At 44.5% G+C, this 16,537-nt stretch overlaps 2 protein-coding genes across 5 annotated transcripts; both read right to left on the bottom strand.

The window, feature by feature from the left end:
• Nucleotides 1–7,144: 7,144 nt before the first annotated feature.
• On the bottom strand, nucleotides 7,145–11,933 carry LOC103655242 (uncharacterized). 4 transcript variants are annotated; one of them, XM_020552522.3, is made up of 12 exons: nucleotides 11,328–11,933; nucleotides 11,116–11,204; nucleotides 10,815–11,009; nucleotides 10,258–10,711; nucleotides 9,814–10,175; nucleotides 9,365–9,722; nucleotides 8,846–9,285; nucleotides 8,550–8,762; nucleotides 7,843–8,460; nucleotides 7,637–7,756; nucleotides 7,456–7,544; nucleotides 7,145–7,375 (listed from the first exon to the last, which is right to left on the bottom strand). In XM_020552522.3, the coding sequence occupies exons 3-12, from the start codon at nucleotides 10,990–10,992 to the stop codon at nucleotides 7,373–7,375; spliced, it is 2,835 nt and encodes a 944-aa protein (XP_020408111.1). In that variant the 5' UTR covers nucleotides 10,993–11,009; nucleotides 11,116–11,204; nucleotides 11,328–11,933; the 3' UTR covers nucleotides 7,145–7,372. The 4 variants fall into 4 exon arrangements, with proteins under 4 accessions (XP_020408111.1, XP_020408110.1, XP_020408112.1 ...); XM_020552521.3 differs by having other exon boundaries at nucleotides 7,637–7,759; nucleotides 11,328–11,930; XM_020552523.3 differs by having other exon boundaries at nucleotides 7,637–7,759; nucleotides 9,365–9,548; nucleotides 11,328–11,449.
• Nucleotides 11,934–11,964: 31 nt separating this feature from the next.
• On the bottom strand, nucleotides 11,965–13,338 carry LOC118476897 (transcription factor IND). Its single transcript, XM_035967242.1, has one exon. The coding sequence runs from the start codon at nucleotides 13,060–13,062 to the stop codon at nucleotides 12,196–12,198; it is 867 nt and encodes a 288-aa protein (XP_035823135.1). The 5' UTR covers nucleotides 13,063–13,338; the 3' UTR covers nucleotides 11,965–12,195.
• Nucleotides 13,339–16,537: the final 3,199 nt, after the last annotated feature.

Below are 16,537 nucleotides of genomic sequence, written 5' to 3'. Positions count from 1 at the left end.
CATTTGACCACGATTGCTTTCTCTGAAGAAGGAAGGCTTATAAGCCGGTAGAAGCTACGTTGGCTGGCCGGTATGGTCATAAAAATGTGCAAGCCGTGACGACGACATAGGTCGCGTGGGCTGTGTTTCTTTGGTGCGGCCCAAGTAGCTAGCAGGAGGTCTCACGCTTCTTACCCTGACCTAGCTTGGCTTTAGGGTCAGTCTCCCTTGCTTTCTCTGCCCAGCGATCCCTCGCCCTCTAGCTCTTCCTGCTAGCGCCGTCTCCGTCCCGTGCTCTCCTGTTCATCGTCGAACTTAGCCATCTCAGGAGCACCCGCTCACTGCCAAACGCCCGCGCAAAGGAATCCCCCACGATCTCCCTCCAAACTGCCCACTCCTTCCACGATCTCCCCCTCTAGCTCATGATCCCTCCGCCCGCCCCCACCCCCCGCCTGCCACGCCCACGGACGCAACAAGCCAACAACCCACACTCGACCCCGCTACCCTGATCCGTTGCCATAAATAGCTACCTCCTCCTCGAGTCCTGCTTGATCGCCCCATGCTCGACCGCTCGACCGGACGGAAGGGCAGCCCCGACCGTGACCACAGCGCGATGTGCGACGAGTGAGGGTGGTGGCGGGGGTTGCGACCAACGATGGAGAGCCACACAAAGAAGCCCGTCGGCGATGTTTTCCTCAAGGTTCGCTCGCTCATTCCTTCCTTCCTTGTGCTATTGGCGTGTGATCCTAGCTAGCGCTCTCTTGATTTCATCCTTATCCACGTGAATCCTGGATCACACTGCATGCAGATCGGATTACTGGAAGGCCAGAACAGCTGCTCGCATTCACTGGTGCACGGTGTGGGAGCTGAGAGCTCCGTTCCTATGGCCGGGCCCCACCTCTCTTGGGCCCTTGTGCAGATACGTAGAGGTAGTGTCCCCTAATTTGTTTGTCATGTCCCCTAATTTGTTTGTCAGAGCTACTTGAGAATATCAATGAGGTATGGCTCCGCTGGTTCATCAGTATCCAGTAATTACAAGGCATTATGAGTTAGCATTCTCCCTCCTGCTAAGCTAGCTGAATGTGGTTATCAGGTCTAAATAAGTATCCATTTTTAAAAGTATAAATTGTTATAGCCATACATGCAAGTGCTATTTCTAGTGGCGGTTCCTTAAGAAAACCGCCACTAGAAATCGTATTTCTAGTGGCGGTTCCTTAAGAAAACCGCCAGTAGAAATCCATGATTTGTAGTGGCGGTTTTCTTAAGGAACCGCCAGTAGAAATACGATTTCTAGTGGCGGTTTTCTTAAGGAACCGCCACTAGAAATCATTTTTATCCTTAATTTTTCGAGTTTTTCAAACGACCTCGTATGATAAAACCACTAAAATAAAAGTTGTAGATCTCTAAAAGTTATGAAACTTTGTAGTTGACAACTTTTTTATTTGAACTCATTTCGGTTCTCAAAAATTGAATCTAAGTATGGCAAATTTAAAATTCAAATTTTGCAAACTACCTCGGATGAAAAAAGTGTCAAAATAAAAGTTGTAGAACTTCAAAAGTTATTTATCTTTGTAGTTGACAACTTTTTTATTTGAATTCGTTTAGGGTCTCAAATAAGCAATTTACACTCAAATGGTTGTAATATGTGGAGAAAACAACTACAAACTAGACACAAGTCATGTCATAGACGGAGTGGTAGTGGAGGGTACGCGCGAGGGTGAGGTCTACGGTTCGATTCCTCACAACCGCGTAGCGCGCGAAAAATGCCGCGACTTGCGACTTCGACGGGGGCGGGTGGGGTGGGGTGGTCCTAATACAAATAAATTTTTTTACTATTTTTAAAATCTGTTTTATGTTTTCTGGAAACGATTTGCACTGGCGGTTTTATTACGTCGACCGCCAGTAAAAATCGATTTTCACTGGCGGTCTTCAGTTACCCGCCTGTAAAAATGGTGATTTCTACTGACCTCTAGCACTGGCGGTTACGAAAAACGTCACTGTAAATATGTTTAGGACCGTCAGTATAGAGCTTATCTGTACTAGTGTCAGGCTCTGTTTCAATGCATGCAAGATCACGAGGAGTATCTCTAGGCATACGTCCGAAGGTTCTTGCTACTGAGAGCACAAGCGCCTACAGTGCCCAATGAAATTGTCATTGAGGCCATGATCAAGGGGCTTTGTCCAGGACCTACTGCCCAGTATTTTGCTAGAAAGCCTCCATAGACTTTGGAGAAGCTGCTTCAAAAGATGGATGAATACATCCACGCTGACAATGACTTTCGTCAAAGAAGGGAGAAAGCTTATAGGTTCTCTGAGATGACCAGGGGCTTCAGAGGGAGAATACACTCAAGGCACGTCAGATCAATCCACTCCACCCAAAATGACGACAGAGGAAGTCAGCAACAGAGGCCACAATATTCCTCGCAAGCTTCGGGGTAGCAACAAAGCTATCTTCGGCCGCCAGCTCCAAGAGGCAGAGGCGCCAGGGGCTTCGGAGGAAGGTTTGGGGATCAGCCTAGAAAAATTTATTGCCTATTCTGTGGTGAGGAGAAGGGCCATACTACAAGGATGTGCCATGTCACCATTCAGAAACAGAAGGAAATAGCAGAAGCTGCAGCTCAATAGAACTAGCCGAAGCAGGTCATGCACACTGCTTCGTATCACTCACCCTACATACCAGAGTATGTGGGTAACCATCCTGCAGCTTCTGTTGCCTCAGCTAGCCAGCCACAGGCATCATGGCAACAGCCTCCACCTCCGCCACCATTACAACCTGTATATCCACGGGGCCAGCAGCCAGAAGGGAGCCAACAGACCCACCAACAGTGAGATTTCAGGGGGGAGTCCGAAGCTCGCACAGTCAACAGTACTGTGCCAGAATCGAAGCATATCTATTAATTGAGTTAAAGACGAAGGTTGTTTTTGATCTCTTGCACATTTCTGACAACCTTCGCACTTTTGGACTAAATCCGCTGCATCCGAAGCTGCCTTTGGCCAATAAAATCCTTGGCGAAAAACTTTCCCAAGCAAGGGCCTAGATCCAATGTGAGATCCACACAGGCCTGCATGTATTTTCTTCATTAATTCTATACCTTCGGATCTGGATAAACACTTGAGCAATGGGGAACAGACCCCACCGCTTGTATAACTCCCCTTCTATCATGACATATGGTCGAGCTCTTGCTTCTATTCTCCTGTTATAAGCTTCGTCGTCTGAAAGAAAATTACCCTGGAGGAAAGAGACGATCTCAGTTCTCCAATCTTCGCTATAAACAGGGGATATGTTAAGGATTGCTCTTTCAAGAAGCTCGACCGAAGGTGCTTTTATTGTTTCGAAAAATACTTCCGAAGGTATAGGCAGCCTCTGGGCTGCCGATTTGGCAATGGAAACTCGTCCTTCGGACAGGCCTTATTGAGATCAGTAAAATCGATACACATTCTCCATTTACCATTGACCTTCTTCACCATAACAATGTTAGCCAACCATTCTGGGTATTTTACCTCTCTAATAACTCCGGCACTGAGGAGTCTTTTCACTTCATTCCGAGCACCTTCGGCCTTGTCATCAGACATCTTCCGAAGCCTCTGCTTTCTGGGTCTGAAGGATGGATCAACATTGAGCGAGTGCTCAATAACATCCCTGTTAACTCCACAAAGATCATTAGCTGACCAAGCAAAAACATCTTTATTGTTGAACAGAAACCTTATCAAGGTTTTCTCCTGCTCTTCAGACAATTGAGATCCCAATAGCACCTTCTGATCTGCTATATCCTCACATAAGAGCATGGGCTTCGGCTGATCAGCCGAAGCAGCTTTTTCCCTTCTGAACTTGTATTACTCACAAGCTTTAGTTCCATCTATATTATGGATTGCTTTTGAGTCTGTCCAATTTCCTTCGGCCCTTCTGGCAGCTTCTTGACTTCCATGAATAGCAATGGGCCCTTGGTCCGAATGAATCTTCATGCAAAGGTAAGCTGGATGCAGAATTGCTTCGAAGGCATTAAGAGTACCACGACCAATGATTGCATTGTAAGGGTATTCCATGTCAACAATATCAAACACAACTTGTTCAGTCCTTGTGTTGTTGATAAATCCGAAGGTCACTGACATTGAGATTTTGCCGAGTGCTACAATCTGCCTTCCTCCGAAGCCGCAAAGGGGATGTGTGGCATCAAGAATTTTATCTTCGGGCTCTTGCATCTGTCTGAAGGCCTTAGCAAATATGATATCAGCTGCACTGCCTGTATCAACCAAAACATTGTGGACCAGAAATCCTTTGATAACACAAGAGATAACCATAGCATCGTTGTGTGGGTAATCCTTGAGTTGAAGATCCTCTTGGGAGAAGGTAATAGGAATATGAGACCATCTTGACTTGATGAAGGGTCCTTGCACCCCGACATGTTGTACCCTTCTCTGTGCCTCCTTCTTCTGCTTCTTGTTGGCTGGCTCTGAGCATGAACCGCCTGTTATCGGGAGTACCAGCTTTGGAGCCGAAGCAGCTCCATCTTGAATGTTGAACGAAGCCATCAGCTCAGAAAAGTGGAAGTGAGTTCACCGGAGGTGGGCGCCAATGTTGGGGACTTGTTCTCAAATGCTATGAATTAAGAACAAGGCAACATAAAATGTTAAATATTAATGTTCTTCGTCCGCTGAAGCATTATTTCCCCAAGGATTTAATGAACTTCGAACGAAGATTATAATGACACAATTACGAAGGTTGTATTTTCGTAATTGAACTCTCAGAGGTAATATAAAATAACACGAAGACATAAAGCATTAAAGACAAGTAAATTAGAAGTAAACAACATCATTTATACATTATATAAGTTTGATGTATTCAAATATAATGTTTAGATACATTTATACCTCTGCCTTGACAAAGAATAATTTCCGAGTGATGTGATTGCAATTACAGGAATGCGTGAACAGTAAAGGAATACTGTTTGACACAGCCTGTGAGCAATTACAATCATACCCCTCATAAAAGTTTACAACAACGACTCAAACTCTTATGGTCTAAAAGGTCATTCTATCTTTAAGTCGGTTTGTAATTCCGAAGCCTCATGAACGGCACCCTTCGGCATCACGTACAGACAGCTTCAGCCGAAGCTGTTTCTTCCTGCAGGACCTTCGGCGATGAAGCATGGTCCCAACACTAAGTATGGCCGGCAGTAAGGCTTCCATCTCTTAAAAATTCAGTACTGAATTTAAGGAAAGGAACCCTTCTAGACTTTGTTTGGGTACTCTAGTATTGCTCCAATCCAAAATGGATTAGAGTGTAATTTAAACTAAATTACATTCCAATTCACTTTAATACATGTGGATTGGAGTCAATACTCTAGTAACCAAACTAGACCTTAACATAATTTAAATGACTGGAGCTTTAGTAGCGGTTGCAACCGATACTAATGTCATTTACCGATTTATGGCTGAAACAGTTTTACTTGATCGATCATGCATGTAGCCCCTCTGGCCATGCAGTAGGCACATATGATATGCTCCGCCTGGCCGGAAGACGACCGGTGGCGATCATATCCTCCTCCATCCATCGCCGGCGGCCGGCCAGCCGGAGTATTTGCAATCGGGAGGCACCAGGGAGACCGACGCTGTGTGCTCTGATCGCCGTCAGTGTTTGTGTTGGCCAATGGCCATTCACATGCCTACAGATCTAATTAATTTTGTGCTAGTACTATATTCGTTAATGTATAGCTCCATGATTAATATATGTTCTTATCAGGTGTGTTCACCGTAAAAAACAATGGAGCACACATGCATATATCAGTGCACCCACATGAAATCCATCAAACCCTAGCTCCTTCTAGATCGCCGGCTAATCATTTCTACACATCGATTTATCGGTTTTGAGGAGCGATTAAAGCCGATATATCAGTCTTCTTCTTCTTTTCTTTTGTATTTTTCCGAAACTTTTATGATTTTTAGTTTGAATCCGTTGCGTATTTTAAATTTTGCTTTGAGCAGAAAGTCTTCAAATATTCCATAATATTTATACAAAAATTGGCATCAAAAGTTTTCAAAAATTACAGTTTTTTTTTCCAAATGCAAAACCAGTGTAGCCGGCGCTAATTACCGGCTCCGTGACCCTCGGTCTAGCTAGAGTTGTGGTCAACCAAAATCTCAAATATTTCTTTTTCCTAGGACTACACATATCGACTCTATCTTTGAAGCTAGCATAAAATAATTCAGCACCTCACCACTCGTGACTGATCATGGGCATATTATATATAGAGTTCAGCACCAACAATTCACGCCTCATATCTACTACGACTACTAGTGTATATACCTCTCATCATCTCACTCTTCCTTCATGCTTGACTGAAGGAGCTATCTAGTACAGCAACACAAGTCGGTCAGCAATGCTAGCTAGTAGCTAGTGTACAACGACACAACAACACATCATGCATGCGATTACTACTGTTCCTTCCTTACATATTGCTGGTTGAAATTTCCTAAAGATATATTACATATATGATGATGGGCATTCAGGGATATGTGTATATAATTAATCAGGGAGCGGGGGAGAAATTAAAAGAACAGCCACAAACCTGGCCTAGCTCGCTTATATATGGACTGATGAAGACGACGAGCTGACGAAGAAGGGGCAGTAAAATTGCCACAAACCCTAGCTATATAATAAGCTTAATTATATTGACCAGTCTACTTAATTTGATGGTAAAAACATGGCTCAACACCGCACCGTGCTAGAGAGGAGAACGCATCCATACATGGAGTCGATAATAACAAGAGAGCTTGGCTAGCTAGCTACCCAGAATGATTAAATTACGATCAGATCAAAATTACCTCTGATCTCTCTATAGTTCATCATCTCCATCCACCAATCCATCGATCCACCACCACACCACGCCACCATTGATCGATAGAGACAGACTATATTGATTCCTAGCTAGTTAATCCGATCCGGTACAAATTAAGGAAAGGAAAGGAAGCTCCTACCACTATCGAATTTCCTCTCCTCGCCAAGGTTTACTCTATCGATAGGGAAAAAATATCGGAGGTTGGCGATAAACAGGATTATCGGGTTTATCGGATTTCTATCGGCGATAAGTAAATTTTTTCGGCACAAATTTAAAAAAAAATGCCAGTTTATCTAGAATATCATGTAGATTATATCTAGACATTTAACAAAATAAAACAACACATTAGCACATTCATAGTTCACAGTTTAACACATTCATAGTTCACAGTCACACATTCATAGTTCACAGTCACACATTCATAGTTCACAGTTTCACACATTCATAGTCCATTCATAGTTCACACATGAATCAAAAGTCCAAAATAAGGCAAAGACATGTGCTGAAAATATGACAATGAAATCCTCCATAGTCTTTGGAGAGGCTTTGATCACTTGTCACTGTGAATGTTGACATGTTTATAGTCAGTCGCTAAATTGTAATTCGATGTTCATATACAAAGATTAGATGTTTGTCTAACCTTATAAAGTTCCTTCACAGGGACTTTCTTTAGCCTTGTTGATCTTGGACGAAGTGGAGGATTTGGAGCTGCTTGCTCATGCATAGCACCTACAAACATAAATACAAGTCTCAACATGTTTTCTATCTACCTTTTGTAATTCAATATGTTATAGTCCAATCTAAATGGAAAACCCACTCACCATCCCTTGATCCATCACCACTAGGTCCAACATCACATGCTCCACCACCACTAGGTCCAACTTCACATGCTCCACCACCACTAGGTCCTCTAAATTCCCATTCGTCACCAAACTCATCACCTACTTTGAGACCATAAAAAATTACAATAGTTATATGTTGTTAAAATTATCAAAGAATTTGAAAGTTCATTACTCGCATAGAATACCTGTGCCATCATCATCTGAACTGCTATCACATAATTCAACATTTATTGGGCTACCATCTGAAGAATCTGACTCAACATCATCCTCAATTTCTTCCTCAATATCAACAAGTCCTGCCTTTCTTTTCTTCTTACCTTCTCTTGTATTAAAATCAAGCTTCCTCTTCAATGCGGTCACTTCTACATCCATTCCTAACTCATCCATGAGAACTCTAGATGGGATTGGGGATTCAAGCTCATTGTCATCATACTCATCAAGAATAGGCGTAGACTCACTCCTTGAGTTGCACAACCAATCCATGATTGGGTTACCTTCATCATACATAGCACAATCTATCATAACACTATATGGATCTAACTCAGTATCTTTGAAGACTTGCATTTCTTGAAGACTTTGCATGTCATTCTCGAAATGTTGGATGCGTAATTTCAAATTGTAGTGGACATAAACCAATTTGTGGAGCTTCTCATAACCCAAACGATTTCTCAGTTTGGTATGGACCAATGCAAATGTGCTCCAGTTTCGCTCGCATCCACTAGAGGATAGACATTGTGAAACAATCCGACGTGCAAGCATTTGTAGTTCTTTGTGCTCTCCTCCATATGCACTCCACCATTCAGCTACAAAAAATGAACACAGACCATTTAATAAAAGTACTAAAATTGAAAGGCCACCACCAAAGAGGCATAATAATGAGTCAAGTAAAAACCTGCACTCATGCGTCCATTAGTTGCTGAACGTTCGGCTTCCTCCCCTGCAAATAATCCTCTTTTTTCACAGAAAAAAGCATATTGCTCAATTGCAGCAGATGCAATCTTAGATGAGCTTGCAAGCTTCTTAAGAGCCAATGTAACTGCATGTCTAGTAGATGATTTTCTTGAAAGCTTAGTCATATATAATGTTTTAGGATCAAGTGCACCAGCTAGAGAAAGAAGCAAGATTATTATTAGAAACAAATTCAACAAAAAAGAACATAAATTGAACAATTCTCATTTCATCTCTTACCTGCAACAATGAGAGTATCATCAACCATATATTTTAGTCTCTTCTTGATCACTCCAACTATTCTATCAAGAAGATCTTTCTCTTTACTTAAATTACCACGTATTTGAGCCATGGCTGTCATTATCTTTGGAAGAAATCCAGCTATAGTTGCATTTTTTTGTTGATCAGCATAGCGAAGCACAGTATAAATTGGTGTGACAGCATTCAACACCAATTCCATGTCACTCCACCATCTTCTATTTAACAAACAATCATAAGTAAATGCATGATCTGCTTCATCTTTCCATGCGTTGTTTTTCCAATCATCAGACACCATCCATTGCATAAACTTATCTTGTCTATCCCAGAAACTCTGAAGGAAGATAAAGACGGTGCCGAACCTAGTAGCATTCCACCTAATCAACTCTCCACCAATTTTCTCCCTCATCATAGCATGAAGCCTGCAAGTACAAAAATAGACTTTAAACACAAATATAGAAGTATTGGATATATGTTTATCAAATATATATATACACTTACCTGTTATGGTTATAGAAGAATCTACAAATTCTTTTTGCATCGTCCACTACTTGAGAGACCTCAGAAAAGCGACTTATATCTTTCAGCATCAAATTAATTGTATGAGCTGCACAGGGCTGCCATGTAATGTGCGGATACCGAGTAATGAGCTGTCGACATGCCTTCTTATAGTTGGACCCATTATCTGTAACAATTTGAATGACATTCTTCACCCCAATCTCATCAACAACCACCTCTCTAATACAATCATAAATAAATTCAGCATTTTGAACACGGCCAGTTGCATTTATAGACTTGTGAAAAAACATCCTTCCATTGCAATATACCATAAAATTAATGATACACATCATGGTAGGACCTAAAACATCAAGTATATAAATATAAGTAACACACATGACAGTAACACCATATAAGAAAATGTTAGCATATGAAAATTCATCATATTTTACCTGTCCATGAATCACACATGACAGTAACACCATATTCCTTCCAATCATCCTTGAATTTGGCCATGTGAGCCTCCATATCTTCATAGTTCATATCCAAAAATTTGCCATCTAAATCCTTTCCACTAGGGATGTGCACCCCTTGTCCACATTCTTGTGCCAATTTAATGGCTGATCGAAAATATGGACAATCTGCTTTTCTTCCTGGAATATCATTGGCGTGAAACCACTTCGCCAATGCTTTTCCTAGCTTATCTCTGCTACCGCCCCTAAGCATGATATCCACCCGAGGCTGTGCTTGTGCCCTACTATGTGCCAGATCAATATCAAAAGGACCCTGTGAAATACTTGGACTTCGGTAGAACCTATCCATCCATAAAAAAAGTAGTCAACACACAAATAAGATTGTTAAATAAAACACAAAATAACTAAAAACAAATTATTTACCTGTCAAGTCTAGTTTGTTGATTAGCAGAACAACTTGCAGACCTACTACCACTTGGACTTCGGTAGAACCTCTCCTCATCATATTCCCTCAATGACTCTTTCAATGCCATCTGTATTTGACCTTCTTCATCTAGAGGAATTCTTGCTTTACTCGAAGTCCCTAATCCTTTATTTGATTCTCTAACCTCTCGCTCAACATAGTGTCTAAGGTCATTGTTTCGCCGCCTCCTTATTCTCCGAATAGCCACTTGATCAGTCATTATTGCCTTAACATTAAGTGGAACATTAATACATGCAGCCACATTTCCAGGCAATCCTCCCAAATGCTCTCTTAGACGGGTCGCACCTCCGCCCTTGATACGACTAGTGCAATAATTACAACTAAAACCATTTCCATAAGGCTCACCATGGCTCCATGGGCTCTCAATGCCTCCTTTTAATTTCACACGCCTCCCTGCAGTGTAAGACCACAATATTTTAAAAGTGCATGAGTATAATACCATAAACAATGATTTTTTTATTGACCATCACATAAAAATACACTAACATGTACCTACCATTTTGTGTGACCACCTCAACCGTGTTTTCAGGCATTGTGCTCATACCAGCAACGTCACTTGATGATGCTCCAATGACACTCTTTCCTTTGCGATGGCAATCGCCTTGTTCGTCTATCACAGTTGCATTTGAACGCCCTCTAGGATGTGCATCGTCTTCCTCAACCTCAAATGCCATGTTGTGTTTCTAACTTTCTACAATCACTCAAATAATTGTATATTAACCAGAAAGCAAGCATCTACTTTTAATATTTCTATTTATAAAAAAATGACAGCGGCGCTGCAGTGGATCATGGCGAACCTAATCAAACGCGGCGCACCTCGCCCGCCAACCTCCCACTGCTCTTCAACGTCCCGCTGCTCTCGCCACTCCTCGCGGCGCACCCAGTCCTGCATGTCAATGAAGTTGTGGTCAGTCCCTGAGCCCAGCTCCACCTTGACGCTCCGGGAGAAGGAGCTGTTGAGCGCCGGGTGGCTGATGGAGCTGTTGAGCGCCAGGTGGCTTGCAGTGACCTTGTACTCGCCGTGGACGAGCTCGGCCAGTCGGCCTCGAAGTAGCCCTGCGCCCCTGCGCGTCCGTGGCGCCGGCCCGCGCAGTCGCCCGCCAATCCGCGATGAGGCGGTCCACGACGTCCCCTGCGGCAGGTAGTTGAAGCTGTTGTCGGTGAGGCACATACTGCCGTAGTGCCGTCACACCGCTGACCCTCCCGTTCCCCTCTAAGCTGGGAGATCGATGTAGCTGCAACGTAGCGGCAATGCGGCGTAACGGGGAACAGAGACACGTACCGGCGCGGTGGCGGCAGGGAGCAGGTGCGCCGGGTCCGGGTCCGAGGCTCCGAGCTCGCTTCTTCTTGACGGAGGCACGAGCAGGACGGGCGGCGGCGTCGGGTGTGAAGGAAAACGAACTGGGAAGAAATGTGAAACAGTGAATGTGAATGTGACTCGTCCGGCGGCTGCAAGAAATGCCTGTGCAAACCCTAGCTCGCGCGGGATCTCTGATTTGGGCCAAAATTCAAAATGGGCCGAAATTTTTGGCCGGTATGTAAAAAAATCGGAGCCCAGCGATAAACGGGAAAATCGGGTTTATCGGATACGTTATCGGCGATAAAGTTTTCCCTGCATGGAGTCGATAATAACAAGAGAGCTTGGCTAGCTAGCTACCCAGAATGATTAAATTACGATCAGATCAAAATTACCTCTGATCTCTCTATAGTTCATCATCTCCATCCACCAATCCATCGATCCACCACCACACCACGCCACCATTGATCGATAGAGACAGACTATATTGATTCCTAGCTAGTTAATCCGATCCGGTACAAATTAAGGAAAGGAAAGGAAGCTCCTACCACTATCGAATTTCCTCTCCTCGCTCGATCGCTCAGTGCATTCCATGGCTGCTCTGGCCGCCGGCGCTGCTGAACCCGAACCCTAGCGCGGCGTGGGCGCCGGCGCCGCCCATGGACGACGAGGACGATGGCGACGTCGGCCCGTGGATGTCGACGGGCCTCACGAGCCCGGCCCAGTCAATGAGCGGCAGGCCGCCCACGGCCGAGACGCTGGGCCCGGCTCCTGCTCCGGCGGCCGCGGGCGCCGGGTGCTGGAGCTCCTGCACCTGGCGCTTGAGGAACTTGATGTAGCGGATGGCCTCGTCGAGCATGGAGGCGGTGTCCATCTTGGTGCCGCCGGGCACGAGCCGCTGCAGGACGCGGACGCGCTCGCTAATCCGCTCGCGCCGGTGCCGGGCCACCACGCTCTGGGGGTCCTCGCTGATGCGTACGTTGCGGCGGCGCGGCTTCTTGACGGTGGCCGGGTCGATGTCCACCGGCTGCATGGCCGCGATCCGGTACATCATCTCCTTCATGGCGCCGAGCTCCTCGTCCACGTGCTCGGCTGCCGCCTCGTGCTGCTTCCGCATCTCCTCCTCCAGCTCGTCGTTCCCGCGGTGGCCGTGGGATTGGGAGGAAGGGTCGTCGATGTCGAGGCCGAGGCGGTGGAGCCGATGATGGTGGTGGTGCGGTGGTTGTGGGAAGAGGGAGGAAGACAGCGAAGGACCCAAGCCGGGATGGTGGTGTGCAGGATGCGGCGGAGGGTGGTGGGAGGAGGAGGGGTGGAAGGGTAATGGCGGCGGCGGCGGCCCCGGGTTGGGGTGGCTGTCGAAGAGGAGAGGGTGGTGATGGGTGCCGAGGCTCATGTCCAAATCCCATGAGCTGCTGCTGCTCGAGTTGTGCTGCGTAATGTTGTTCATGCCGGCCGCCGACACACGGACACAGCGCCGCCCTCGGCGACCACTTGCAGCCTGCCTTGGTACAGCGACCACACACTGTGTAATAGACGAGCTCCTCTCAGAGACTCTCAGCTCCCAAGTGCAGTCGTTGTATGCAAACCTAGCTAGCTACGCTGCTAGCAGATGATGCTGCAGTTGTTGCTGTCTCGCCTCGGAGGGACATTATGGAGTGAGAGAAGAGAGGGAGCCCACGAGTGGTCACATAAGTGAGAGCGAGGGGAATGGGGAGCGAGGAGAGCTGGCAATATCAGTAGCAAGAAATGGGAGAGAAGGAGGTGAGGTGGAAGTAGCTAAGATCGAGAGGAAGAAGGCATCTTGGTGAAGCGATAAATATTTAAATAATATCATAATGTGCAAGAAAGAGGGTGTTTTGTGCACTAGTCCTCCTTCCTAGATATATGCATGGTATGTTAGTGCAGCCAGCAGGTGTCATGAGGGCTGAGGCTAAAAGAAGCTAGCATGTCATGTTGTTGTGGTTAGGGGTGGTAATAGGTTCTAAATTTTACACTAAAATTTTTAAGGATTGAATCAGATTAAGATCAGATCTTATTTCTATTTATTTTTAAACTAAAATTATTTAAGTGCCCTACCTTGCATTTGAATCATGATCCATTACCACCCCTAATTGTGCTACTTAGATAAGGGGCCAATGAGCCATGCATATGCATGTTTTGAAGATGGGGCAAAGTTTGCCTTAACATCTAGGTACCGCCTATATATACATGATCCCATATATCTATACATGCCTTGACAGTTAGTCACTAGCTAGCTAATCGACAATCCCTATGTACAGAGTAGTAGCATGCCTTGACGCCGTGGGAGAGGCTCCAACATGGTACGCCATAATGTCAGGTATCCGGTCTGAGCAAATTTGGTTTGAACATTTCTGCATTGGTCGATAAAGTTTAGGATCTGTATTTTATTTTCTGAGTTCGGGGACTTAAGTGATACAATACACGTATAAGTTTGAGGATCGCTCATGTTTCTCTCTTTGTATCTCTGCGTATATTTAGCTTGTGCTTGTCCAGCATGTATATATAGATATGCATCATGCTATACCACTATCATCATGGACAATTATAAGTGTTTGTAAACTCTATATAGTATATATACTACTCGGAATGAGGAGTCTCGAGGGCAAATCTTTGTTTGGTCAACCTCCCTCTCTATCTTTGGTAAACTTTATATAGCTTCGATGTAACTAAAAATCACGTCAACAACACATATGCATATATGACCTTGTCAACAACACATATACATTATGATGCTCAACAATAATAACTCTAGAGCTTGATTTCTATGTTTCCCTAGTTAATCAATTTTAAGAAAAGCTTGACTTATTAAGACAAGACCAAAGTGAATTGCAATTTGGAATTGTGGGAGGAGTAACCTAGCTAGTATCTAATATTCATTAGACTCTATTTAGAACTGCTCTAGCTCTAAAATTTTTAGTGGAATTAGTAGAACACATCATTAGGAGCTCCACAAAATCGTGAAGCTAAAGTTGTGAACATTTAAAAGACATTTGATAAGTTATTTTGTTTATTATTTAGATCAAAAATATTTTTTAAAACTATTTAAATTTATATAACAAACTATAGTTCCACGTTGTAGCTGGAACTGGAGTAGTTCCAAACACCTAATAACTAAAGAAAAAATTTAAGTTTTGGGTGGACCAAACCAAAACTCTGTCCTAGGCCTTCTCGTTAGGTCAGTCTAATATCCTCCCAACTCCCATCCTCCTCCTCGGTCAGTCCTTCCGTTCGATCCTGATGCCCTCGCCCCACCCCATCCTGATGCCCTCGCCCCGCTCGTCGTCGTCGTCGTGATGCTGGCCTACTTGATAGGTCCAATCTTGCTTGTCGCGACAATGCGACCCTCTCCCGATGGACGACGAGTTTAGTGAACCAGCGAGTCCTATCTCTTTGTCGGAGAGACCAACTGACCTGCTCTCTTTTTGGCGTCCCCGTTCTTCGAGGAGATCGGAATTCAACAAGGTACACACAACTTTTATTCGGTCAACAAGAACTTAGCGGTATATATATTAATTTGCTTTTTTTTTGTTTACATAGTTTTTTTGTTCAAACTTGTATGGTGCATTGATATGAAACTTGAATTATATACTTGTATGATGTATTGATATGAAACTTGCATTATATATAACAGTAGTGTTTTTTAAGATCTTGTTTGATTTGGTCATACGGTTTATTTCTTGCCCCGTGTCTGGCTCTAATATCATCATCACATTTCGGGTATTTATTGCGAAAGAGAGTTGACGGCTGGAGGCTCGACGAGGACAAAGATTCAAAGGGCCTTGGCATGGTATAAACTAATAACTGCTAGGGCGCGAGCGAGGTGGGGTCTGCCCATATGATATATGATGGATAAGGTGGTTACTAAATAGGGTAATATATGGTGATGCAGCATGCATGCATGAGAGAGGAATAGAATAATGGCGATCGGGGGTGCAGCAACAAACTACAGCAACCGCAGCAGGAGCAGGCGACGCATGCATATGCAACTGCAAGGCTGATGTGGGTGCGAGTACTAGCTAGTACTTGTTGCCATGGCCATGCTATCAGAGGAACTGATCGATCAGCGGGAGTGAGAGAGAAAGCAACGAAGGAGAAGCAGCTGAGCTAGGTTTCCATCCATGGATTGATGGCTGCTGCCCCGCGTGGCTTTCATACCCCCTCTCTCTCTCTTTCTCTCTCAAGTCTCAACAAAGTCCATCTCTCTCTCCTGCACGCCTGCCTGCACCCTCGTGAAGGTCCTGGCTTTTATATATCTCACGCATCCCTAGGCCCAGCCCCATGCCCTGCTGCTGCTAGCTTACCTACTACCTGCATTCTTTCTCTCTTCTGTCCTCTCCTCTTTTCAGGCTTCTTTTCTTTCATTCATTCACGAAGAAGATGGGAATTTTGCCGACCTGGACCAGCCGGCCGGCCCCATGCATAAAGATGGAGTACATAAGTCTCTCTATAAGAGACTAGCTAAATAACTCGTCAAGCCAAATTTTAGCTACTCAATAGCAAAATAAATCTCCAACAGACTAGCTATCTGACTCGCAAGCTATCTGGCTCTCTAAATTGGCTCTCTCACTAGCTAGCTAAATTTGGCTAGCTACCTGACTAGCCAAACTAGATAAATAATCTGTTGGACTGAGATGCAGATATAGAGTGTAATCTTAACTAACTAGCTAGGAGTAGGAGTACTCATCATCAACCCATCGTACATCAAATCGATAGTGACATGTCATAGTTAAATGATATATGGGATCCAGCTTGGTCAATATTGAATGGGGTGGACTGGAGCATGAGCTTGCATATTTCTCGTGGACAAGCAATGAGCTGCTAGGCTGCACTTGAACCTAGGTAGACAAGCAATTGGGATTGTTCACTTCGGATTAAAGTCAACTTTTCGAACTGGTGCAGCT

This window comes from Zea mays, chromosome 4 (genome assembly GCF_902167145.1).
Source record: "Zea mays cultivar B73 chromosome 4, Zm-B73-REFERENCE-NAM-5.0, whole genome shotgun sequence".
Lineage (NCBI taxonomy): Eukaryota > Viridiplantae > Streptophyta > Magnoliopsida > Poales > Poaceae > Zea > Zea mays.
This window is presented reverse-complemented; position numbering and strand designations above follow the sequence as displayed.